General features: G+C 33.9%; 1 protein-coding gene across 1 annotated transcript; it reads left to right on the forward strand.

The window, feature by feature from the left end:
- Nucleotides 1-12,192: 12,192 nt before the first annotated feature.
- Nucleotides 12,193-24,911, forward strand: LOC114344684 (uncharacterized). The gene is made up of 7 exons (XM_028295513.2): nt 12,193-12,315; nt 18,143-18,351; nt 21,022-21,381; nt 22,347-22,718; nt 22,827-22,977; nt 23,966-24,522; nt 24,638-24,911. The coding sequence occupies exons 1-7, from the start codon at nt 12,306-12,308 to the stop codon at nt 24,875-24,877; spliced, it is 1,899 nt and encodes a 632-aa protein (XP_028151314.2). The 5' UTR covers nt 12,193-12,305; the 3' UTR covers nt 24,878-24,911.
- Nucleotides 24,912-26,412: the final 1,501 nt, after the last annotated feature.

Below are 26,412 nucleotides of genomic sequence, written 5' to 3' on the forward strand. Positions count from 1 at the left end.
TATTTTGTTTTATTTTATATAAATTATGCCTTTTTCCAAACATTTGGATCCATAACAAATATCAGTATGACAAGAATAAATCAGCACATAAACGTAGCAGATGAGCAATAAAATTTCCATAGGGGAAGGTCGTGTCTTCTTCTTCATGTGCCATCTCTTCTAAGAAGGTCGCATCATGTCAATTCGCACTTTCGATACCGCTGATCTAAAGAGATCAGCAAAAGTGCAGTTAAACCAATCTCTCAAATTGTTTAACCAGAAGATGCGTCTTCTTTCACGACTCCTTCTACCCTGTATTCTTTCTTGTATTTTGTATTATTAATTGCACTAAGTTATAACGCTCCACGCTCATCACATGGCCCAGATGTCGTGAAGGTCGCCAGAAAGTCGTGTACAGATGCAATATTTGTCATAAAACAGATTTCGGAGAAAATATTAGAACTAAAATAAAATATTAGAAAATATCTTTTTCTTCAGGTGCCATCTCCTCTACGGAGGTTGGCAATTATCATAGCTATTTTAATTTTTGAGTCAGTAGCTCTAAATAGTTGTTTTGAGCTGCATCCAAATCATTTTCTTAGGTTTTTCAGCAATGAAATTCGTCTTCTTCCGATGCTTCTCCTTCTTTCCTTAATTGTAAGTTCAACTTCCTTCTCTTTACATATTCTTCTCAGTACTTTATTGTTCTTAGCTCTATCTACCCAGGAAATCCCCATAATTCTTCTATAGGTCCACATTTCAAAGGCGTTAAGTCGTCTTATTTTCTCTAGATTTAACGTCCATGATTCCACTCCATAGTAAAGTACACTGTATGCCTACGTAACATTTTGTTAGCGTTGTAGAACGCTATAGATACTTACTTATTCCTCTTCACTCCATGTGGAGCATGGGGCGTCAACTGTCTGCCTCCATTCTGCCCTATCCTTTGCACTAATCTTTATTTCTGCCCAGGTTTTCCCAATAGCATTAATTTCTTTCTCCACACTTCTTTTCCACGTTTCTACGGGTCTACCTGGTCTTCTCTTGCCATGTGGTGTGTATCCTAGGGCTTGTCTCGCTATGTCTGTGACAGGTCTCCTTAGTGTGTGCCTCATCCAACTCCATTTCCTTTTGCATATTGTCTTCGATAGAGGTTCCTGGTTAGTTTTTGTCCATAACTCTTAGTTTGATATGCGTTTTGGCCAGTAAATGTTAAGAATCTTCCTTAGGCATTTATTTATGAATACTTGCATCTGTCCGATACATTTTCTTGACATTTTCCAAGTTTCTGCTCCGTATAATAACACAGTCTTCACGTTGCTGTTGAATAACCATATCTTGGTTTTACTTGTCATCTGACGTGAAGACCACATTTTCCTTAGCATATTGAATGCGTTTTGAGCTATTCCTATTCTCCGTTTTACGTCCTCCTCCGTCCTCCTTTGTTGTTCAAAATAATGCCCAAGTAGTTAAATTTCTCTACCGTTTCTAATTCCGTGCCTCCCAGTGATATTCCCATTTCTCTTGGTGTATTTATTTTCATTATCTTAGTTTTTCTGACGTTTATGTTAAGTCCGCCCTTCTTCCTTGTCTCTGCTATTTTTCAGTTTTGCGTTGCATGTGTTGTCTTTTTTCTGTTAAAATTCCAAGTCCTCAAGTTGGTTAAAAACCTTCCATCTTATTCCAGTCTTATTACTAGTAGCCTTAGACAAGATCCAGTCGATTATTATCAGGAATAAGGTCGAAGAGAGGACACAGCCTTGCCTTACTCCTGTACCAATATCTATTTGATCTGTTAACTCGCCTTCGTGGACTATGCGTGCTGTGGACCCTTCGTAGAACAGTTTTATAATTCTGATATACATACTTGGGAGCCATTCCATATTTCTTTAGCAATTTCCATAAGGCGTTGCGATATACACGATCAAACGCTTTCTCTAAAGCCTATAAATTTCACATATAGCTTATTCTGCCACTATAATGATTGCTCTATAATCTTTCTCATCGTACAAATGTGGTCAGTGCAGGATCGTCTTGCCCGGATTTTCTCTTATAACTTTATCAAATTTCTTCTTCATTCTTTCAAGCATGATTCGGGTCATTATTTTGCTTGTTGTGATCGGCCTCCAATTTTCACATTTGGATGTGTCGCCCTTCTTAGGAATTTTTACAATTAAACCTTACGTCTATTCTCTGGGTAGCTCGTCTGTTCTCCAAATTTTGTTTAAAAGTGTGTATAGTATAGAGGTCGACGTTTCGATGTCTGCTTTGATTAACTCAGCAGGAATATTGTCTATCCCGGCAGCTTTTCCTCTTTTTAATTGTTGAATTGCATCTTTTATCTCTTCATGGGTGAATTCTTCGGTGTTCATGTTCATTGGTTCTCTGTTAGATTCCTCTTCTATTTCGTTTATTATATTCTGTTCTTCATACATATCTTTGAAATACTCCATCCATCTAGTAAGAATTTGTTGTTCTGTTTTCAGTACGACACCACCTTTATTTTTTATTTTAGAGGTACCATTTCGGCTTGTTCTTGTCAAGGTTCTTGTGATGTCATACAATTTTTTTAGGTCGTTTTCTCTTGCCGCAGTTTCAGCTTTATTAATGAGTCCATTGTGGTATGATCTTTTGTCATTTCTTGCACTTCTTTTGACTTCTTTGTTTTTTCCCAGTATTTCTGTTCTAATCGGTGCTTCTCATCGTCGTCTTTCATTCCTAGTAACTTGACTTTAATTTGTTTACATTCTTGTATCTTGTTCCATGTTGTTTTTGTCATCCAGGGTTTGTTACTGTTTTTCTTGTAGGCAACTGTTTCCGCTGCCGTTTTCTTTAACGTCTCTTTATACTTGTTCCAGAGTTCCTCAACAGTGGCTTCCTCCATGTCGCCGGCCGTTCTCCAATTATTCTGCATTCGTTCTCTGAATTCATTCTGTACATCATTTCCATCTCTGATCCAGTGGACATTGTATTTTTTTCTATTCGGTGTTCTCTTTGCTGCTGCTCGCAGCTTAACTGTAAATTTCGCTCTCACTAATACATGATCGGACCCTACATCTGCCCCTCTCATAGATCTTACATCCAGTAGTGATTTCCTCCATCGTCTATTTATTGTAATGTGGTCTATTTGATTTTGTACTTCACCTCCTGGAGAAATCCACGTTATCTTGTGTATGTTCTTGTGTGGAAAGATACTTCCGCCAATCATTAAGTTGTTTTGCGTACAGAAGTCAGTAAACATTTCGTCATTTTCATTTATTTCTCCTAAGCCTTCCCTGCCCATTACAAACTCTTTTCCCTCATTTTCTCCACCTATTTTGGCGTTCATATTCCCCATCACTATTAAAATATCACTTTTATTATTTGCCTCCATTCTATCATATACAGCTTGCAGTTGCTCATAAAATTCTTCTTTCACTACCTGTTCTTTGTCGTTGGTGGGAGCATAAACATTTATTATTGAGAGGTTGCGAAATCTTGTTTTAAACCTGGCTACTATAATCCTATCTGTAACACCCTCCCAATCTATCAATGGCCTCAAAACAGGAAGAATACACAGATCAAATACACGGGTTTTTGGTACCTACTGTTGTATCTTTGTGCTTTTTAGTATCCATCTTAACTTTCCAAATGCTGCCCACGCCAATCTGATTCTTTCTTGTACTTCATTTTTTTGTTTTTTTTTATTGGCTTTGATTATTTGACCCAGGTATATATATTCATCAACAACCTCAATATTTACGTTTATTTATATTTATTTATTTATTTATTTAAAACAAGGGATAACCCCATTAACAGTTAAATTACAATACAATATCAGTTAGGCTTCAAAACATAAATTACCTATAGTATAGAATCAATAACAAAAAGTTATATTTAAAAAGTTCACTACATACTAAAAACATACAAAACAAAATTCAACAATACCATACATATATATCACAAAGCAAGCGATCTTTTGAACCGAGTTAAAGTTAAATTGAAAATATCATAATCAAATTCATTTAATAGCCCCATGTATCTATCCAATGGATTGTGAATACCATATGTTGTTCTGTGGAAAGGAATGTTGAAAACATTGTGGTAACGTAGAGCTTGGTTTGGAACCTTAAAGTTAATGTGATTTAACAGGTTTGGATAATCAATAAATCCATGTATGATCTTATATATAAATATAGCACCTGATATATCACGACGGTTCTTAGTTCTTAAGTGGGGGTAAAGATAATTGTTGTTCAATAGATGAATAATCATGATTTCTAATGGTAGTGTGAGCATGGTAAGCACAATATCTCAAAAATTTATGTTAGATCCTCTCGACCGTATCGATATGGTTTTGATAGTAAGGGGACCAAACTACCGAACAGCACTCCAACAAGGATCTAACAATTGAGCAATAAACCAATCTCGTTGCTACCACAGAAAAACACTTACAATTTCTCATAACAAAACCTAGAAGCTTAGATGCCTTCACAGAAATAGTATTAATGTGTTCTACAAAAGAAAGTTTTTCATCCATAATGACACCTAAGTCTTTAATGGAAGAAACGCGATTGAGTAGTTGGTTACATATAGAATAACTCGTTTCAACCCTCCCAACCTTATGTGTAAAACTTATGAAAGAGCACTTATTGGTATTTAAATTAAGTCTATTTTGAACGCACCAGGCATGTAGACAGTCTAAATCCTCCTGTAGCAAATCTTGGTCTCTAATCGTTTCTATAACTCTCCAGAATTTTAAATCATCAGCAAACATTAAACACTTACTATTACGAAAGCAGTCAATTATATCATTAACAAATATGTTAAAAAGGAGAGGTGAAGTATGACCACCCTGAAGAAATCCAGAGCTTACTTTTATTTCATCGGAGAGATGACTACCAATCTTCACCCTTTGACTGCGACCCGTTAAGTAATTTTTTATCCACTCCACAAATTCAGCATGAAAACCAAACAAGATTAACTTACACAAAAGAACCTGATGATCCACACGATCAAAGGCCTTACAAAAATCTGTGTATATTGCATCGATTTGCTTACGATTCTCCATCTCAGTAAGAAGGTCAGACAGATAGCACCATATTTGTCGCAGTGGACTTATTTTTGCAAAAACCATGTTGTGACTCAGACAGTAAATTTCGACAAGACCAAGAAAGCTGCTTAGCTACAAGGCAGTCAAATAGCTTAGGAATAGCAGATACCACGGTAATTTTCAACATTTTCCTTCAGACCACTCTTAAATACAGGTACAATATAATTTTCCTTCCAGGCCATCGGAAACGTCTAAGTTTCCAAGGATTTATTAAATAATAAATATAATGGCACATGGCACACCAATCGTACAAACACACTTTTTCAGCAGGAAATTTGGGACGCCATCTGGACCAGTAGTGAGCTTATTGGGAATCGAGTTAATACAATTAAAAATATCAGAAACAGAAATAGGATGTGTAAGAATGCTTACATTTGAGTTTTTAATTTCGGAAATTGTAGGCAATTGAGAGTGATTGTTGTTAGGTATGTACACTGTCTGAAAGAAATTCATAAACAACTTGGCTATATCTAGCTAGACCATTACAAGCTGTATATTCCTGGTAAAATAAGGAATTACGTAAATGATGACCTGACCTTTCGTCATTAACATACTTCCAAAAGGATTTAGGATTATTAATTAGGTCTGACTCAATCCCTCTAATATAGTTGTTAAAACATATTTAAGATAAACGTTTACAGTCCGCTCTAAGACGTGAAAACTTCATATACTCAGTGTCAGAATAATTTTTAAGATAAAGAAGGTGCGCATACCTTTTCTCCCTTGTTAATCTTGTTAGGTCTGAGGAGAACCATTTAGGAAAGGTAGATGTTCTATATTTTTTCAGAGAAATAAAGAGAGAAATCCCTGTTAAAAGGATATCATAGAAGAGACTTGTTGCATCATCAATGTTATTATCTAATAAAAACCCATCCCAATTAATGTCATTTATTCTGTCATTTGTATTTTGTCACGATTTTTTTTAATCATGTTCATTTTTAATCCTATCTTCTCTGATGCTTGTGCTTGTTGAGTCAGCATTGTGGCTAGTTGTTCTTGGTTGGTTGTAATAAGAACAACATCATCGCAATATCTGAGGTGATTTGAGTTACTTTCTTAACTTTTCTGTTGATATCCATGTCTTCCCATTCCAGGCCCTTAGAGACGTCTTCCAGAGCTATTACATCTTCTTGTCTTACGCCTCTACGGATTGCTATGGGATTAGTTTTGTTTTTTTTTTATATTGTTTTATTTTATAGAAAAATCTCTAACCAGTTGTTTCCTATTATCCAAGTAAGATTTGAACCAATTCAAAGAAATACTTCGAACTCCATAGAAATTTAGTTTTTTAATCAAAATGTCGTGATTTACATAATCAAAAGCTTTGGCATAGTCACAGAAAACAGTGGCAGTATAAAGATTATTGTTTAGTGCTTGGTAAACCTCGTGAAGTACAGAAAACATGGCATCAGTAGTACATTTATTAGTTAAAAAACCGAACTGATTTTGTGATAAAATATTGTTATCAAAGAGAAAGGACATACATAAGTCGGGTTTTTATGAGCCTCTCAATAATTCTGGAGAGTACCGGTACGACCGGTAGTAAGGCAATAGGTCTATATTTGCAGACATTAAATATTTCGCCACCTTTATGAAGAGGAATAATAATGGCTGTCTTTAGGCACTCTGGAAATTTACCATTTTCAAAGGAATCATTAATTAGTGAGACGAGGAGTTCTAACACATTATCTGTGATATTTGAGAAGATTTTTATGGATAGTCCATCAGCACTATGGGCCATTCCACGAACATACGCCTGTTTTGGATTACTTCGACAACGAATATTTTACTGTGCAACATAAGAAGTACGAAAGTAAATGGCGCTAATAATTATTACAATAAACAACAATGTAATTTGAAATTTACTTTCGTTCTTCTTATTTTGTACAGTAAAATATTCGTTGTCGAAGTAATCTAAAACAGGCGTATGTTCGTGGAATAGGGTATACAAGATGATTTGCTTTTGATACTATTGATCGTTTGGATCAAATCAGATTTATAAATTGGTCTTATAAAGAATGAATTCGAGACAATTCCTGAATTAGGGAGATAGGGAATGGGATCTTGTTGAGACTGAATAGTTGATGTTATATTTTTACTCACGTTAATGAAGTATTCGTTTAGATTATCAGGGTTTTTGGAAGGAAAAATGTTTGAGCTGCGTGGGTTTTATTTCGAAGATCGTTTATTATGGACCAAGTTTCTTTTGCAGCACTTTTGGAGCTTCCCAGACGATTTTGATAGTAGGCTTTTTTAGCTGATTTGATGAGTTTTGGTAGGTGACTCTGTAATTGGTGATATATTGAGTGACAGAGACGTTGGTAGTAAATTTCTTGATATACAGTAGTGAACGCATATTTTTGGCTGATATGCGGATACATTTGGTAGCCCAGGGTTTGCGATGTTTTGGCTTAATCGTAATTAACGGAAATGCTTTATTGAAGATACAGACAAGCTTCTCTAAGAAATCACTGAAATTATAGTCCACGTCCGTAGAAGGAAAATGCCAGTCAGAAGTTAAACATAAATTTTGGATTACGAGGAAAACAACGAAAAGCCCCAGATACAAAGTTTACTACCTTTTAAACAATTAGAATAATTATAGCCATCGAAAAAGCTCTAGAATGGATCAAAGAGAATAATATTGAAAAAGCTGTGATAATAACAGACTCCAGATCTGCAATATATGCAATTGAAAATACTGATTTTAGTTCATACAAATCAAAAATTTTATGTAATATAAAAAATAATTTGTCTAAAGTGGAAGTAGTATTTATATGGTCAAAAGGGCATGCCGGTATACTGGGTAATGAGAAAGTGGATGAGTTGGCCAAAGATGCAATAAAAAAAGGTGAGATACTAACTCGCATCTTATCGACAGATGCAATAAATGACGTCAAAGTTAGAATAAATAAAATATGGAAAAAAGAATGGAAAAATATTACCAGCATGTCAAAAAATTTATATTTTTCTTTACATCAAGAACTTCCTCCGCCACCTGAATACATATTTAAATATAACCTGCCAAAGCAAGATATTTCTACTATCGTCAGATTAAAAACTCGACACGGGAAATATGAGGCACATCTGCACAAATTAGGAATAATTAATTCATCAGTATGTTTTTGTGATAATGTTTCGATTAGAGATTTAAACCATATTTTCTTGGAATGCAAAATTAACGAGAGATATATAAATCAATTATATTACAATTTACGACAAACACAAGTTCATTTTCCAATTAGTATAGAATATCTACTAAGTTGTCATAAAATGGAAATATTTAAATTACTCATAAACTACTTGAAAGAAACAAATATAATCATTTAAGTGAAATACGTATAAATATAACAAAACTAATAAATTGAGGTAAAAATAAAATAAAAATCTGTGGCTAACGGACTCGCATCCAAGCCATTTTTTCACACACACACATACACAATTAGAATAATTGAAATAAAAATATAATAAACAATATTTTAAATCGACTTTTAAAGACTTTTCGTTAATAAACTGCTTTCTGGCTGCATCCCGTATCTCCGGATTTTACAATATATAATCACAAGAGACGACGAAAGTACGAGAAAGCAAATAGAGGACGCTTAGGCCACGCATTTACCTTCCCTTCGTCAAGGAAAAGGACCGAAAGACAGTTTCTAAATACTCAAACTGAGTAAAAATGAAAAAGATAAAAAAAGATCAAGGCAGGCTTTGTCTATATTTGATTCAGAGTTGGATCACCATCTCCATATAGCTATTTCAGCATCCTTTTGCCTCATTAGTGAAGCTCAGAAGACTCAACTCTTGAGAGTTGAGACTTCCGAGTCTAATATTATCCCAAGGTGCTTTACTTCACCCATCAGATTTAGATGTGTAACATTTAGACTTAGAGGACTCAATCCCTCTAAATTCCTCCTTTTGGGAAATTTCATGATTTTCGACTTTAGAGAAGTGATGTCCAACATTTGAAGTCCATTCTGTAAATGGACGTCAAATGGAATCAGTAGATAGTGTAAATTTAAAATCTCGACTCAATGTTAAGCATAAAGAAGGACCAATTTTGCTCAACAGGTATATTCGCCATTTTCAACTTTTCGACAAAAATGGTAAGTAGATACTGAACTTATTAATAACGATATTTTCGACAATTTCTTTTTTACATATTTTTTCGTAGCCGGCAGCAGCGTGCAGTCGATACTTTACGAGTTAAGGGGGGAAATAGTGACAAAGCATAATAATTGATGCCTAATAATCAAAATCTGCTAGATCCATTTTATGAAATTTTTCAGAAGACTAAAAAACATTAAAAATGTAAATTTCCCAAAAAGTATTCGGCATTTCTTAATCAAAGTGGCATCAATGAATTTTAGCCTAGTCGGGATAGCATTTGACCTTGCATTAGGAGCTGCCCCAAATTTTATTTTTCTAATCTTTAGGGAGGGTCAATATTAGTATAAATTTAAAATCTCGACTGAATTCCGCCGTTGCGTTAGCCGCCATCTTGATTTTAAACGAGAACCGTTTTTGCTCAATATCTCCACCATTTTCAATTTTTTGACAAAAAGTGTAGAAACTGAAATTGTTGAAAATGCGATTTTATATAGTTTCATTTATTATAATTTTTTTCGTGCGGTCGATATTTTCCGAGTTATGAGGGGAAAATAGTGACAGTTTGAGCATAATTATTGAATTATTGAATTATCTCGTTTATTATTAGTTTTACAACAAACATGTACCTGCACAAAAACGAAGAGAATTAAATTTTGTACAATTTTGATTTTTTTAATTTTTTTGATAAAATCAATATTTAAGGTAGTACGTACGCAGTAAAGTTGCGAGGGTAAGACCTGATTGATTTAATAGCAATTGTTTTTGTTCAATATCTCCGCCATTTTCAACTTTTCGACCAAAAGTGTAAGAACTGAAATTGTTGCAATTACGATTTACTACAATTTTTCGAGAGAACCAGTGGCGGGTCTACAAGGGGGGGAAATGGAAAAATTCCCCCAACAGGGTCCAAAATTAAAAAAAAATTGTTGAAACATCACGATATAAGTATTAGCTGACATAAAACTTGAAATATCGACAGACAAATGCAACCAATCAAACCCGCTAGTTAATAAAATTAAGTGAAATTAATGCATATAATGTCTTTTTATGTCTTTTACATACTTAGTTTGGTTGATGTTTCATTGGAAGTTTCAAAAATTGTATAAAATATAATTCTCTTTATTTTTGTTTATGTACAATTATGTCGTAAAGTTAATAATAAATGAGACAATTCAATAATTATGCTTCCCCTCCGCTTCCATTATTTTTCCCCTTAACTCGGAGAATATTGATCGTATAAAAAAATTGTGCCAAAGAAATTGTAGGAAATTGCATTTCCAACAATTTTCTTTCTCACCATTTAGGTTGAAAAGTTGAAAATGGCGGAGATATTAAGCAACAACAGTTCTCATTTAAAATCAATATGGCGGCTAATGCAACCGCGGAATTCAGTCGAGATTTTAAATTTACACTACTATTGATCTCTGCTAAAGGATAGAATTATAAAATTTGGGGCAGCTCGGAAACAAAATTCAATTCAATAATTATGCTTCCCCCACCACTTTTTACTATTTTCCCATGTAACTCGGAAAATATCAACCGTATGAAAAAAATTGTTAAAAAGAAATTGTAGGAAATTTTATTTTCAACAATTTTAGTTGCAAATGGCGTAGATATTGAACAAAAACAATTGCTATAAAATCAATCCGGTCTTACGCTCGCGCCATTACCGCATACGTACTACCTTAAATATTAATTTTAGCAAAAAAATGAAAGAGATCAAAATTGTGTAGAATTTAATTCTCTTCATTTTTGTAAAGGTACATATTTGTTGTAAAACTAATAATAATAATATTAATAATAATAATATCGACCGCACGAAAAAAATTATAATTAATGGAATTATAGAAAATCGCATTTTGAACAGTTTCAGTTTGTACATTTTTTGTCAAAAAATTGAAAATGGCGGAGATATTGAGCAAAAACGGTTCTCGTTTAAAATCATGATGGCGGCTAACGCAACGGTGGAATTCAGTCGAGATTTTAAATTTATACTAATATTGACCCTCCCTAAAGATTAAAAAAATAAAATTTGGGGCAGCTCCTAATGCAAGGTTAGGCCTGTTATTCGTCTAACCCGACTGGACTATTTTATAAAATGGCGGATTTGAGTCGAAAACTTATGACTGTAGATTAATAGATACTTGAACTTTGAAACTGTAAAAACGGGAAAACGAAAAATTTAGGATTTAGCAGGTTTTGATTGTGATGGGCTCAATTATTCAATTGTCTCCTTTATTATTAACAGTACGATATGAATGTATGGTGTATATAAACAAAAATGGAGGGAATTATATTTTACCTATACAATTTTGGTGTTTTTCATTTTTTTTTTAATTGTAAAGATTGATATGTTTTTGTACACACTTTTGACAAGTGAAAGAATGGGAAAGAAAAGTATTTTTTAAGCGTGTAAAGTTTTGTTTAATTTCTACCTTAGCGCTTTCGGCTTACAAAGCAATCATCAGAGCTATGGTCAAAAAGGTTAAAGTACTACTAAAAAGAGAGTGGGATTCCATCTTAAATGGGCAAAAACATTTGCTTTTTTACCATAAAAATCTTTAGCTGTTGGTTGTAGATTTTAATATTGGTCAATAGATGTGAAAAGATTAAAAAACATCCAGGGCATCACACAGGACTTTCACAAAACACTTTAAAATAATTTTTGAGTATGGTAAGGTTTTTTTATAAACCTACCATCTGAACCGGCAGAGTTGGAGGCAGAATAAAGAATCTTATTGGCCATTGAAATTGTTGAAATTGAAATTTTTTTGCTATTCAAATAACTTAACACACTTCAAAAAATACTTATCTTTCCCACTCTTTCACTTTCATTTTTTTGCTAAAATCAATGTCAATGCCAATGTTATTTTTGATAATCTTGCACAAATTTGGATAATCTATGAATAATAAGAGTTATCTACTTTTGCAAAAAACATTCCATACCTATAATAGTAGACTGCGAAGGTGTTGTTTGTTTGATAATCGAATAATCTGATAAACTGTTATTTTTAAATGCATATTTCGGGACCTTATCGTCTAGGCTTTGGTACCTATAAAAGAAGACCCGTCTGCAGTTTGCATCAGTTTGTTTTGACTAAACCCAACAAACACCGCCTTCAAGATGAAACGATGTAAGTAAATGTTTATCCTACTCTTTATGTGCTATATTAAAATTTTCCTATGTTGGTTATCAAACTGGTTGTATCATGGTCAAAATGAGAAATTTTTTTTTAGATATTGCAATTCTGATTTTTATTTCTATGTCTGAATCAAGCAATGCCATTACGATAGTTCCCAAATATTGGCGAATTTGTTGAACTATTTCAACTGGTACTTGTACTGTATTTCGAATTGTTAATTTGGAAGTGGTGTCCTCTTCTTATTTACAATCCCTAATAAGGTTGGAAAACAGTATAGCAAGGTCTCATCTATTGTGGGCTCGACCTTTTATATACCCCTTGACCGATCTTAAGGTCCAGTTTTGTTAATCTCCAACTTTTTCTCATGAACTCCATTTCGGTTTGCTGTTGAACCTGATTGGTTTGTTTATTACCCAATTCTTTCTTCTGTATATCATTACACTCCGTATTAAGGTATACTATAATCTCTTCTTTGTATTTCTGGTAATCTACCTATCCCATAGTAACCTGATCATTTGTTTGATACATATTCTCGTCTATATTAATCTGCTGGATATCTCCTGCTCAATTGTTCCATTCTTAGAGATTATGAATCTTAAGTACATATTTGAATTTTTGAATGTCGTTAATTTCCCTATCTTCGTCCATTTGCTGTTTCGTAAGTTTCTTCCTGGTTGTTGTTCTGTTCTTATGTATTTGGTCTTTTATTTTTATTTCCAGTTCATTTTTTGTGTATTCCTCTTCTAGTTTTTAGAGCATATATAATTTTGATGTCGATAAATATATATAAATATATAATGTTATAAATCACTTCTTCAACTTGAGCCGTTACCACTTTGTCACCTGCAAAACTTAGTGGGTACAAGAAATTATCTCGAATTGGTATTCTCATACCTTCAGATTTCCTTTTCCATGGCTTTAATGTTTTTTCTAGAATATCCTAAATAACCTAGACGTAGGAGATGTAGAACATCTCTGCAGTAAGCCTTTTATGGTCTTAAATTCCTTCGAGTATTTATTGCCGCTATTAACTCTTACCCTATTGTTGTATAGGTTTTTTATGACTTCTATTAACCTCTGCGTTATCCTATAGTACCCTGTCACAGCGTCTTCATCGTTTTCCTCAGTGGTTTTCTGGGTACAGTGTCATAAGCGTTTTTTAAATTGATAAGTGTAATGTGTACCGGTGTCTACTTCTTTTAGATTTATAGCGTTACAGAACATTTCGCGTACGATTATATTTGTAGTTTTTCTGTTCCGTGTTCAATAATTCATCTACGATTCAACCTGGTACTTACTCCTGATTTTTTGTTTTTTTTTTTCGAACTGTTTATGGTATTATTTACTTTCCTTAATGTTAGCTCAATCCTTTTGTCATTTTTATTTTGTGTTCTTCATGTTCTGTGTCTGTCTCTATGAAAGCTGAGCGGATTTGTGTGATTAGTTGTTTACAGTATTTTTCCCACTTTTCGTCCGATGCGTATTGTATTTTGACTTGTTCGTTGGTATTTTTCCTAAAATATTTTCCAGGATTCAGGTTTCCTTATTCCTCCTATAAATCGTTTAATTTATTCACACGTTCCATCCCATTCTTCATTTTTTCTTTTGTCCTTCTTCGTTTTACTTCCCTGCTTTTCTCTTTGTACTTTTGTACTCTTTCTGGGGAGAGGATGTTCAAACTTATCATATATAGAATATTTTTCTTCAAAACGATTATCTGGTTTCTTAGTTTATTTTTATTTTGTGTTTATTATTTTATACTGTATTTTGCGTGCTCGTACATTTCTTTAACGTTTCTGAAACCGAATTTCCGTATTTTCAGGTTAAGTCTCCTCTGGTTAAGGTCCCTTATAGATTCGTCTTGGAGTAAAAGTATCTTAAAATTCATTTCTTCTTCTTTCCCTTCATTTTCTACTTGGCGTTCCTCCTTCTTTATTCCTTGTGTGTTCAACATAGGTATAGTGAAATCTCATTTTTGAAATTGTAAATCGGTGGTCAGTGCCACTGACATTCTCTTTCTCTGTTCATAACTTTTCGTAAGTCTTCGTGCCTGTACGACTTGCCTTTATCTATTTGGACAACAATATCTCCTCGCCAGTGGGGTATTCTCATGGCATGCAAATATTTTAGAATGTTATCCCACCATCCTAGTCTAGATTTGCCAAAGTCTCCTGCTGATCGGATTCTCCCTGCATATCTATTTGAAAAGACATTCTTCATAAGCTCTGCGTACATGTTCTGCCCACCTCAGTCTCTGATGTTTTATCTCTTTGACGATGTTTGTTAATCCTATCAACTGTCGGATCATATATTTTTCGTAGCTATTCATCATCTGGAAGAGCCTCTGTACTGTTTTTGGTCCAAAGGCTATAGCGGGATAAGACGGTCAAAAATGTCCCTTCACCGATCAGCCCCGCTACTTATTTTTTCGATAAAGGATATAAAATTATGCCCTCATGCAAATTTTTAACTTCCCGGAGGTCCTAAAACGTCTTAAATCAAGAAAAGAAGAATTTGTAGATTTTATTTTTTTGTGAGCGCAATTTTACTTCAAAAAATTTGAAAAAATTCAAGAGGTTGTATCTTTTGAATACAAAACAACCTAATTTTTTCAGATTTTTGTAATGAAAAATGAGCCCAGGAAAATTTTTTGAAATTTTCAAACAATTTTTAGGTTATGATAATATGATTTGGCCAACTTTTAAATAGTATTTTTTTGTTTACATTTGCCGTTCTTTTAAATGGCAGACGCAGAATTTTTAATATCTGAGCGGAAAGAACGAAAAAATCGAAAAAACCGTTTTTGGTTGTCTCGAGATGCATCTCGGGACAGCCAATTTTAGGATTTAGGATCTTCACTACAACAACTGAAAAAAAAAACTAAAATTGTGAATTTTGTCATAAAATTTGGTATGTGGGGTTATAATAATATTTGGAACAACTTTCCAAATAACTTTTATCGATATCTGTAACGCGAAGCAAATCGAATCGCATATCGAAAATTCACCGTTTGTAGTACGCCACGTTTAAAATTTAAAGTTCAGTTGACTATTTTAAAAATTGTGAACCATCACCCTGTATGACTGTGCAAAATTTCAAATCTGTATATATTTTTATAGCCGAAACATAGAGGTGTCTTCATCTTAAATGCGACACACTGTATCTTATCAATTTGATAATTAATTGCAACTAATATAGTCGTATTATTTATCGATTCAAAATATACAATCAAGGTACTGACTAATTCACTAATTTTATCATAAAAAGTTCAAATTGATTGCATTGAAGTATTGAACTAATTATTAATGTGTATTAATAAAAAATAATGTTTATATAAGTAATTATGTGTACCTAATAATATAATATAATATACTGAGTAAGTTTTATGTATGGAAACCCTCAATTATCTCGAAAATGGCTTGCACGATTTTTATGGATTGTGGTGGGTTGAGGTTTTCTAATGTGGTCGATATTATAGTAATACTTACATTGTTGTCATATCTTCCGTTTTTCTGAAAATCTAATTAACTTTCTTATTTCAAATAGAACACCCTGTATATTTTTTGCGTTTTGAAGTCCTTAAGAAATACTGATTATTTTCCATGTTATATTCCCTATAATAATTTCGGAGTTTATGCTACATTTTTTTTAAAAATCTTTTTAAACAAATTATAAAAATCAATCTTTTCGGCCTGCGTAGACATTATTTTACGTTCTTTGGACAATTGGGAACAAAAAAGTTCTCTTTTAATTTTTCTATAAAGTTAATCGTTTTCCAGTTATAAATAATTTAAAACTGAAAAGAAATCGAATAATTACGATTTTCAAGGTTAAAAAACACAAATCAAAAATATTATTTTTGAAACCGTCAAGTATAGAAATTCAAGCTTTTAGCCTTATTTTATCAGTTACCAGTAATTATTTGAGCTAGTTTCATTCTAAAATATTGTTTTTTAGTTGTTAATGCAGCCCGATCGCCCGTCCTCTCATATGCGCTTCATTAACATTTAAAAAGCAATGTTTTAGAATAAAACGCGCCAAAAAATTTTACAGCGAGCCCCTGGAAGAAGGGTTTTGGGTACTCCGCAGTTTCAAAAATAATGTTTTTTATTTTTGTTTTTGAACCTTGAAAATCGTCATTATTCGATTTTTTTCAGTTTTAAATTGTTTATAACTCGAAAACGATTAACTTTAGAGAAAAATTACAAAAGACCTTTTTTTGTTCCCAATGATCCAAAGAACGTAAAATAATGTCTACACGGGCCGAAAAAATTGGCTTTTATAATTTCTTTATTTTTTTTTTTTTTTCATAAATGTAGCAATAACTCCGAAACTATGGCATTTAGGTATAGAGAATATAACATAAAAAATAATGAGTATATCAAAGACTTTGAAACGCAAAAAACATATAGGGTGTTCTATTTGAAATAAGAAATTTCATTAGATTTCCAGAAAAACGGAAAATCTGACAACAATGTAATTATCACTGTAATATCGGCTGCATTAGAAAACCCCTACCCACCAAAACCTATGAAAAACGTGCAAGTCGTTTCCGAGATACTTGAGGGTTTTTATACATAAAACTCACTCTATTATAAATATTATAATAATGTTCAATATTTCAATGCAATCAATTTGAACTTTTTATGATAAAATTAGTGAATTAGTCAGTATTCCCATTGTATATTTTGAATCTATAAAAAATACGACCATATTAGTTGCAATAAATTATCGAATTGATAAGATACAGTGTGTCGCATTTAAGATGAAGACACCCCTAAGTTTCGGCTATGAAAATATATACAGATTTGAAATTTTGCACAGTCATACAGGTTGATGGTTCACAATTTTTCAAATAGTCAACTGAACTTTAAATTTTAAACGCGGCCTACTGCGAATCCACAAACAGGGTGAATTTTCGATATGCGATTCGATTTGCTTCGCGTTACAGATATCGATAAAACTTATTTAGAAAAGTCGTTCAAAATATTATTATAACCCCACATACCAAATTTTATGATAAAATTCACAATTTTAGTTTTTTTTTCAGTTGTTGTAGTCAGGATCCTAAATCCTAAAATTGGCTGTCGCGAGATGCATCTCGAGACAGCTGTTTTTTCGATTTTTTCGTTCTTTCCGCTCAGATATTAAAAATTTCGCCTCTGCTATTTAAAAGAACGGCAAAAAGTACACAAAAAATACCATTTAAAAGTTGGCCAAATCATAATATCATAACCTAAAATTTTTTTGAAAATTTCAATAATTTTTCCTGGGCTCATTTTTCATTACAAAAATCTTAAAAAAATTAGGTTGTTTTGTATTCAAAAGATACAACTTCTTGAATTTTTTTAGTTTTTTTAAAGTAAAATTGCGCTCACAAAAAAATAAAACGTAAAAATTCTTCTTTTCTCGATTTAAGACGTTTTAGGACCTCTGAGAAGCTAAAAATTTGCATGAGGGCATAATTTTATGTCCTTTATCGAAAACATAAGTAGCGGGGCTGATCGGTGCAGGGCATTTTTGACCATCTTATCCCGCTATAGCCTTTATTAATTTGGTTTATGCGCAGATTGTCAATGCCCGAAGCCTTATTATTTTTCATTATGTGGATGGAGGATCTTAGCTAATCATCATTGAAAGGTTCGCTCAGCTGACTAGACCTGACCTTTCCCATTTTTAAGTTTAATATCCATCAGTTTTCAGGTATATTTAAGGTTTTCTGTTATTCATTTACGGTTTTTGGTTCCTTATTTACTTGTCTAATAAATTCAATGTAATGCTGGTATACCATTTTCACTGTATTGTCTCCTTATTTTAGCCAAGCAAGTTACCGTCACTAAAACCACTACGACATATGAAGAATACGAATATGAAACCACTTTCTCCGTTTCGAAGTTATCGAAACTTGAGAATTTCGTTTTACCTCCTAGAACTACTATCTTAGCATTGTCTCAGAGCGGAGGAGACAAGGAAGAAGACAAAAAGTATGTCGTCACCAATCACGGAAAAGCTGATCTTTTTGTTGAGGTATGTATCTTTGTCCATTGATTTCATACTTTCTTTATCTTTTGTAATAAAGGACCCCGCACAAACCTTATGGAAAATAGGTCCCAGTGGATTTCGTTCATACTTTGGGAAAATACTCTTTGAAGCATCCTGATAAAAAGTTCTCATGGGCACAACTCAACCGTATGAAGGATTTTCAAGATATAGAGAGGCCCAAACTCGGGAAATTATAAGATTTACGGGGTATTCTAATTCCGTGAGTTACTGGTTATTTGGCAACATGTAGAAGTTTGGATCAAGGAAAAGTACTAGTAGTCTAGGATTTTTTCCTGGCTATCCAATGGCGACCGTTACTTTGACCTTGACCTTCAACGGACGTCATCTTCTAGAGTTTCGAGGGTTTTCGGCATTCAATTGATATAAACAGATTACTCGTGGGTTTTTGGGATCGCTAAACACGAATATGCCATCAGAATTGCCCTCCGGATGACGTGGTGGCCAGGGCCTCTGCAAGGGACGTCATTTTCTAGAATTTCGATGGCTTTCGGCATTTAATTGATGCAAATAAATTACTGGTGGGTTTTTTGAGGTCGCTAAACGGGAGTATGCCACCAGAACCGACTCCCGGAGCACCTGATTTCCAAGGTCAATGAAAGGGACTCCTGGAGTTTCGAGGGTCTTTGGTACTACATTAATGCAAACGGATTAGTTATAGGTTTTTGGGGCTGCTGAACACGAATACGTGATCAGCACAGACACAGGAGCACCTGGTGCCTAAGACAGGTTATCTTCTGGAGTTTCGAAGGAATCAAATGGATGGCTCTTAGGTTTTTGGGGTTGCTCTTTTGGATTACTCTTGGGTGTGCGTACTCACTAAGTGATTAACTTAATTACTCAATTATTGTTTTAATTATTTATAAAAAATTTAAACTCAATTTATATCTGACAATGTTTTCCTTCATTTATTTTAATATCGATTTACTACATTCTCAGGGGCGTCATTTGATAGGGGGCAGGGGGGCATTTGCCCCCCCCCCGAACCTGAAAATTACTGAAATTTACAAAAAATAGATCAATTTTGTATTATGTTTGCATATAAATGTATTGTATATATAATTCTTGCCACCCCCTATCAAAATTTCAAATGACGCTCCTGTACATTCTGTTTTGATAGTGGTATTCATCGTGGCCATTAGATACTCCAGAGTCTTTTATAATATAATAATAATAATATAATAATAATGGAGTTTATTCGTAGCAAATAAATTGTACATAACAAAATAAACTCAGTTTCTCACTGAAGTTGTAGGTACAACTTGTGCGTGAGAGTTAAATTTTGATTGTATTAAACACTAATTAATTTCAAAATTTACAAAAAGGAATCAAATAAATAAAGTCTTTTTCGCTCATTGGTCTCCAAATTTGGGCTCCTCTTCTTACTAATTTAGTTACTTTTATGTTGTTTATCGAACCTATGAAAATATCTCATACAATTCAGAAAAGTATGGCAAAACATTTCCTATGGGACTCTTCTGGCGGGACTTCGTGTTCTAACTGAATTATCATTAATCATTACTTTTTGAATATTTTTATCCATTTTTACAATAATTTTTACAGTTTAAATACTTATATGTGACATTTCAAATAAGTCATTTTTGACCTATTTATGATTATCTAAGTCATATTCGTGTTCAGCAAGCCTAAAAACACAAGAGTAATCCGCTTGCATCAATTTAGTACCGAAAACTCTCGAAACCCCAGAAGATGACGTGTCTTAGGCACCAAGTACCCCGGTGTCTGTTCTGATGGCGTATTTGTGTTTGGCAGCCCCAAAAACTAATGAGTAATACCCATCTGCATCAATTTAATACCGAAACCTGTCGAAACTCCAGAAGAAGACCTGCCTTAGGCACCAGGTGCTCCGTGGATCGGATATGATATTGAATTCACTTTCAGCAGCCCCAAAAAGCTGTGAGTAATCCGTTTGCATCAAGGTAGTACCAAAGACCCTCGAAACTCCAGGAGCCCCTTTCATTGACATTGAAAACCAGGTGCTCCGGGAGTCGGTTCTGGTGGCATATTCGTGTTTAGCGACCTCAAAAACCCTCCAGTAATTCATTTGCATCAATTAAATGCCGAAAACCATCGAAACTCTAGAAGATGACGTCACTTGCAGTAGCCTTGGCCATCACGTCCCCCGGAGGTCAATTCTGATGGCATATTCGTGTTTAGCGGTCCCAATAACCCATGAGTCATCTGTTTATATCAATTGAATGCCTAAAACCCTCGAAACTCTAGAATATGACGTCCGTTGAAGGTCAAGGTCAAAGTAAAGGTCGCCATTGGATAGTCAGGAAAAATCCTAGATTACTAGTACTTTTCCTTGATCCAAACTTCAACATGTTGCCAAATAACCAGTAACTCACGGAATTGGAATACCCAGTAAATCTTATAATTTTCCGAGTTTGGGCCTCTATAAATTGAAAATCCTTCATACGATTGAGTTGCGCCCATGAGAACTTTTTATCAGGATGCTTCAAAGAGTATTTTCCCAAAGTATAAACGAAATCCACTGGGACCTATTTTCCATAAGGTTTGTGCGGGGTCCTTTTCTCGAATATTTTTACAATCAATTTTTGTTGTTTTATGTATGGGATACATTTTAGAAAAATGTTTAAATATATTTTTTAGGTAATTCATCTCAAAAACCAAGATGATGCTCCACAATGGTTTGTAGTCCAGCCAGACCAAACCACTGAGATAGATATTGAGGACAATCTTGAACAAAGCGTATTGAAAGTGAGCAACAACAGTTACGAACAGGAAGTGTCATTTTCTGCTAAAGGTGGTCACGTTATTGACGATTTGGAAAACAACATGGAAGAACTTCTTGATTCAGACGAAACAGAAACTGAAATGACCGTTCTGGAAAACTTTTCCTTAAGCCCAAGAACTGCTGTTACTGTTTTGAGTCAAAATGTTGAAGGAAACAATGAACATCCTGGAAAGTACACTGTAACTAACCTTGGAAAAGTTGCTTTCGATATTGAGGTAAGTTTTTCCCCTCTTTTCTTTATTTTAGGCAAACTATTTTTCAGTTGTCTTGTTAGTTGCCTGTTTGTTGCTTTTTTATTTTAGTTAAATTAATTTCGAACACTTGTCGCCTTGATGAATTGACAACTCTTCTATTTATTTTGAGAGATTCACATCACGCTTTATCCTTCAATACCCTACCTTGGAGTGTTTTAGTTCTACAGTTATTTTTTTCATCGATACACCGATAATTTCGATATTTTTTTATCTACGCTACGATATAAGGAGTTTTTATGTCATCCATGCTATATACTAAGATAGTTTCTAAAACAGATCCTAAAGTACCTATGTAGTTACTTAATCTCTTCTAAATGTGATCGATATAATCTTCTTTTTTATCGTATTGTCCCATATTTTCTTTACGTCAATTTCTTGTAAAGTACTTTTATACCATAAACGATTCTGAGTTAATTTTTCTACTTAAAAAATCTTCCGTGATCTAACGTTATCCTAATTAATAATTCAGTAAATGAAGACGTCTGGCAGCCAAGGTGTCTTCTGCTTCAAGTGCCATCTTCGCGAAGGGAAGGTCCGCAATCATCATAATAGCTATTCGAACTTTAGATGCGGCTGCGCTGAAAAGTAACATTCTCTCAGATTGTGAATCAGATTCTCATTCTCTTCAATCAGATTCTCTCAGATTCTCCTTCTTTTCTTTTTCCGTGAATATTTTAAGTTGTATGTACATATAATACAACCTGCAAGTTGTTTCTCTCTCCACATATAAGATGTCCGAGATATTCTAATTTTCTTGTTTTGATGGTATTTAAGATTTCCATTTCTTTATTCATCTTTCTCAGAACCTCTTTGTTTGAAAGAGGCAGTAGACAATTAAAACTCATTCATTTGCTCTTTGCTTTTGTCCATTTCACTATAAATTAGCCATATTTATTCTTGATACTAAAATAATTTTTTTTTCTTAGTTGAAGCGTACCTCACCCGTTCAAACTCTAGAGCTCCATCGCAAAACCGTTCAGCCTAATACATCTGAGTCTTTTGAACTCACAGCTCAATTCCAATCTACCGTTTTGGAAGTTATCAACACAAGCAAGACTGAAGATGCAGTTTTTAAAGCTGAAGGAGGAGATGTTATTGAAGATCTTGAGGATTTAGTTAGAAATATTGATGAAAAACAAGAAACTGCTCTTCCTCTTATTCCAACAAATTTGGAGAGCTTCAATTTAGCCTCACGTTCATCCGTCACTGCTTTGATGTATGATCCTAATGATGTTACCCTTTCCAAATCTCTTAAATTCACTGTTACCAACAACGGAAAATCTGACATAGAAGTTGAGGTGAGTTTTTTCAACTACTTACTATAGAATTTATGAAATCAAGGCCATAAAAATTTATAGATCCAAACAGATTTTATCTGAGTTAACTTAGCTGATCGTTCATTTCAGGTGATATACACTGACAGCGATGACCGTGCCAATGATCAATACAAGGTAGTTAAACCAAATGAAACTGTAGAAATTGAGCATAAGAAAGACGCTGGGGTAACTCTGTTAAATGTATTGAACAGAGATTACACAGAAGTCGCTATTATCACCGGTAAGTTTTTTGTTTTTAATTTACTTTTATATTCACACAAATAAGAACTATTAACCAAAAGCATCGTGAAAAGTCTTTATCTTCTTCTTCTTCTAAAGGTGCCTATCTTCTAGAGATGGTGGCGACCACATTGACCCATCATATTCTATTCACAGCAGCTTTAAATATATCAGTTGACGTTAGACCAGTCCACTTCCTAAGATTGGCCAGCCAGGATATACATCTTCTTCCAGGGCCTCTCTTGCCCTCAATCTTGCCTTGTAGAATCAACTGTAGGAGTCGGTATTGACGTGATTATTACGCTCAATGTGGCCGAAGTAAGCCAATTTTCTGTTCGTTACGTGTTGATAATTTCTTTGTCTTTTCTTAGCCTCTGGAGAATAGTTGTTATGTTAGTTGTGTGGTGTATATATGAGACCCTCAACATTTTATGGCATCTTCTGTAAGACTTTAGCTTTCTACTCCATTAGATCCCAGAGCAGGACACTAAATACGTAACATCTATGAATTCTTATGCGTATATTGATACTTAAAGATAGGTTGCAGAGAATCTTCCTAAGACTGTTAAAATAACTTCTGGCTTTTTCAATACGAGTTGTCATTTCGTAGCTATGATCCCAAGTATCTTTAATTTTACAGCCCAAATAGCATATTTTCTATACTCTTTCTAACTGTGTATTGTTTATTGTAATTTGGGAGTTTAGGTTGGTGTTCTTACTAACGATAATTATTTTTGTCTTCTTTCAATTTAGTCTTAGGTCGTATTTGTTACATGTTTTTACAACATTATCCATCATCCTTTAGTGCTCCTGCGCACTATCTGCCAGCAATACTGTATCGTCTGCAAACCTAATATTGTTTATAAGTTGTCCATTTACTGCAGTACCATCTTCTGATTCATCCCAAGTCCTTTCTAAATTCTGTTGTAAATTGAAAATATTTTATAAGATATTAAAATAGCAATAAATTAATATATTTTTTGTTGCAGCCAAGGGTGGAAGAGTAGTTAGAGACATTGAAAGAAAAATCAAACAACTTATATCTGATGAAAAATCAATAATGTTGGTAAACAATTACCATCTAGCACCTGCATCATCCGTAGTTGTCATGCATCAAGTTGGTAGTTATAGCCGAAGACCCATGTACCCAGCTGGACATCGCAAACTCCAACATGTTGTAGTTCGTAGACTTAAACACCACCCTGGACATACATCAGGACGTCTTGCAGGTAAACCAGCAGCACCCCGTCCTTCTAAACAATCAGGTAGCCCAGCAGGTTCAGGACGTCGTCCATTCCGTCGTCCATCTTGCAGGCCAATGATACGGCCAGCCCATCTTTCTAGTCAAGGTGGTCAACATCCAGCACAACAAACTCAAGAACAGCACCGTCCAGCTCAACAACAGCACCATCAAGGTCCTCAAGTTGGACAATGCAGACCAGCGCGCAGACCAAGAATCGTCATGCGCCCTGCTGCTCTACGTAAACCCATTGCTCATGATAAATACACCGTCGTTAATCATGGAACTCAAGCTTTGACCGCTCAGGTAACTAAGTCCAACAATTTATTTTAAAATAATGCCTAGATGTACTTTTACAACTGTATTTGTTACTTTTATTCTCGTTTGAGTTTTCATTACTATATGTCTTTCTTTTTTACAGATCGTTCACGTTAAAGGAGGAAACCAGGAAGTGGTCCGCAGTCAAGTTGTCCAACCCAACGAAACCCAAGAGCTTCTTCTTCAAGGCGTAAATGGATCGTCTTTGAAAATTATCAACGAAAACGAGACTGATTACGCTATCTTCTCAGCTGAAGGAGGTGAAGTAGTTGATGGATTCAGATATATGGTAAGACCACTACGTCGCCGTCCCGGTGCAAGAAAAATGTTCTATGGATTTTAAGTATTTAAATAAAATACACATGCTCTGAATAATATTTTGTTTTATTTTATATAAATTATGCCTTTTCCAAACATTTTGGATACATAACTAAATATCAGTATGACAAGAATAAATCAGCTCATAAACTTAGCAAATGTGCAATAAGATTTACATATGGGAAGATCGTGTACAGATGCAATATTTGTCATAAAACAGATTACAGAGAATGTATTAGAACACTCTAGTATACGCAATGTAATAAACAGGGGATTCAACTTTATTATGGATATACAGCATCCATAAAGAAAGATGGTACAGAATGAGAAGCAATGAAATTAAAATCCCCTGTTACGCAGATGATACAATTTTGATAGAGCAAAACTAAGATATCTTTTATGATTTAATACAAGAGCATAAGAATTTCACATGACGATTTTAACTCAGAAAACTAGAACAATAGTAATCAATGAGATGAAAACTTAAAGTCGGTTAAAGAGATCAAGTACAAAGCGTAAATAGATTAGCAGATTATGCCTTAATAACACTATATGACGTAACCGAAACATTAACTGTGAGATGAAGTATCTACATATAAGACCAGTGTATGACCAATAATGACGTACGCATCAAAAACAAGACCCGACACAGCCAAAACAAAGAAGAAGCTAGAAACAGCAGAAATGAGAATACCAAAAGGAGTTATAGACGGAGAGGCAGCGCCGAAAAATCTCTCTGAATTTACTAAAGCTAGTTTTTTCACAGTTGATTACTGTGATTTTCAGTAGCGTACTGATAGATCAGCGGGCCCTGGTTCCAGTTGGGATGCGGGCCCGGCCCAATAAAAACACACATTGTATATCAAAAGTTTTTAATAAACATTAAATATAAATCATCATACATATATCATAAAATATATCATATATTTATAAAAACTCAAGCTAATTTATAGTTCATTTACTCACGGTTTTTGCTCCAAATTTTAAAGAACCGTTTGGAATGACATGAAATATGGCATACACATAGTTAACATGTCAAAGAAAAAAAAAGTGATATTGTGCCGATGTGTACTTGGCCCGGGGATGAGTTTCACAACTTCTCGGGGGTGAAAAAACACAAGTTCAAGATAAGTCCGGAATGTGATAACCTAACTAATTCTAAGCATCTTTAGTTTCAGTTTACTAAGTCAATACTTTTTCAGTTATTTGTGAGTTGAATATGTTCATTTTTCAACAAAAAAACTACGTTTTTCGCAAACAACTCAAAAAGTATTTATCGAAAATATTCTTAGTAAAAATATAGCTTATAAAAAAGTGAAAAAAAATGGTGTATATACGAAGTATGTAGATCCAGTAGGAGCAGAGTCGTAGATAATGAAAAGTACACCCTTATTCGTCAAATTGCAAATCGAATATTTCAACGTGAAAAACCCAAAAAATGAAGTACTTTTCGAGAAAAACTCAGTACCTTTTTTAAAGTGTATAAAAAAAACTTAATTTATGTTTTTTTAAAAAAATTTCTAGCATCAAAAGTAAGCAAGGTATGACCAAAATAAAGTT

The sequence above is a fragment of the Diabrotica virgifera genome, chromosome 1, assembly GCF_917563875.1.
Source record: "Diabrotica virgifera virgifera chromosome 1, PGI_DIABVI_V3a".
Lineage (NCBI taxonomy): Eukaryota > Metazoa > Arthropoda > Insecta > Coleoptera > Chrysomelidae > Diabrotica > Diabrotica virgifera.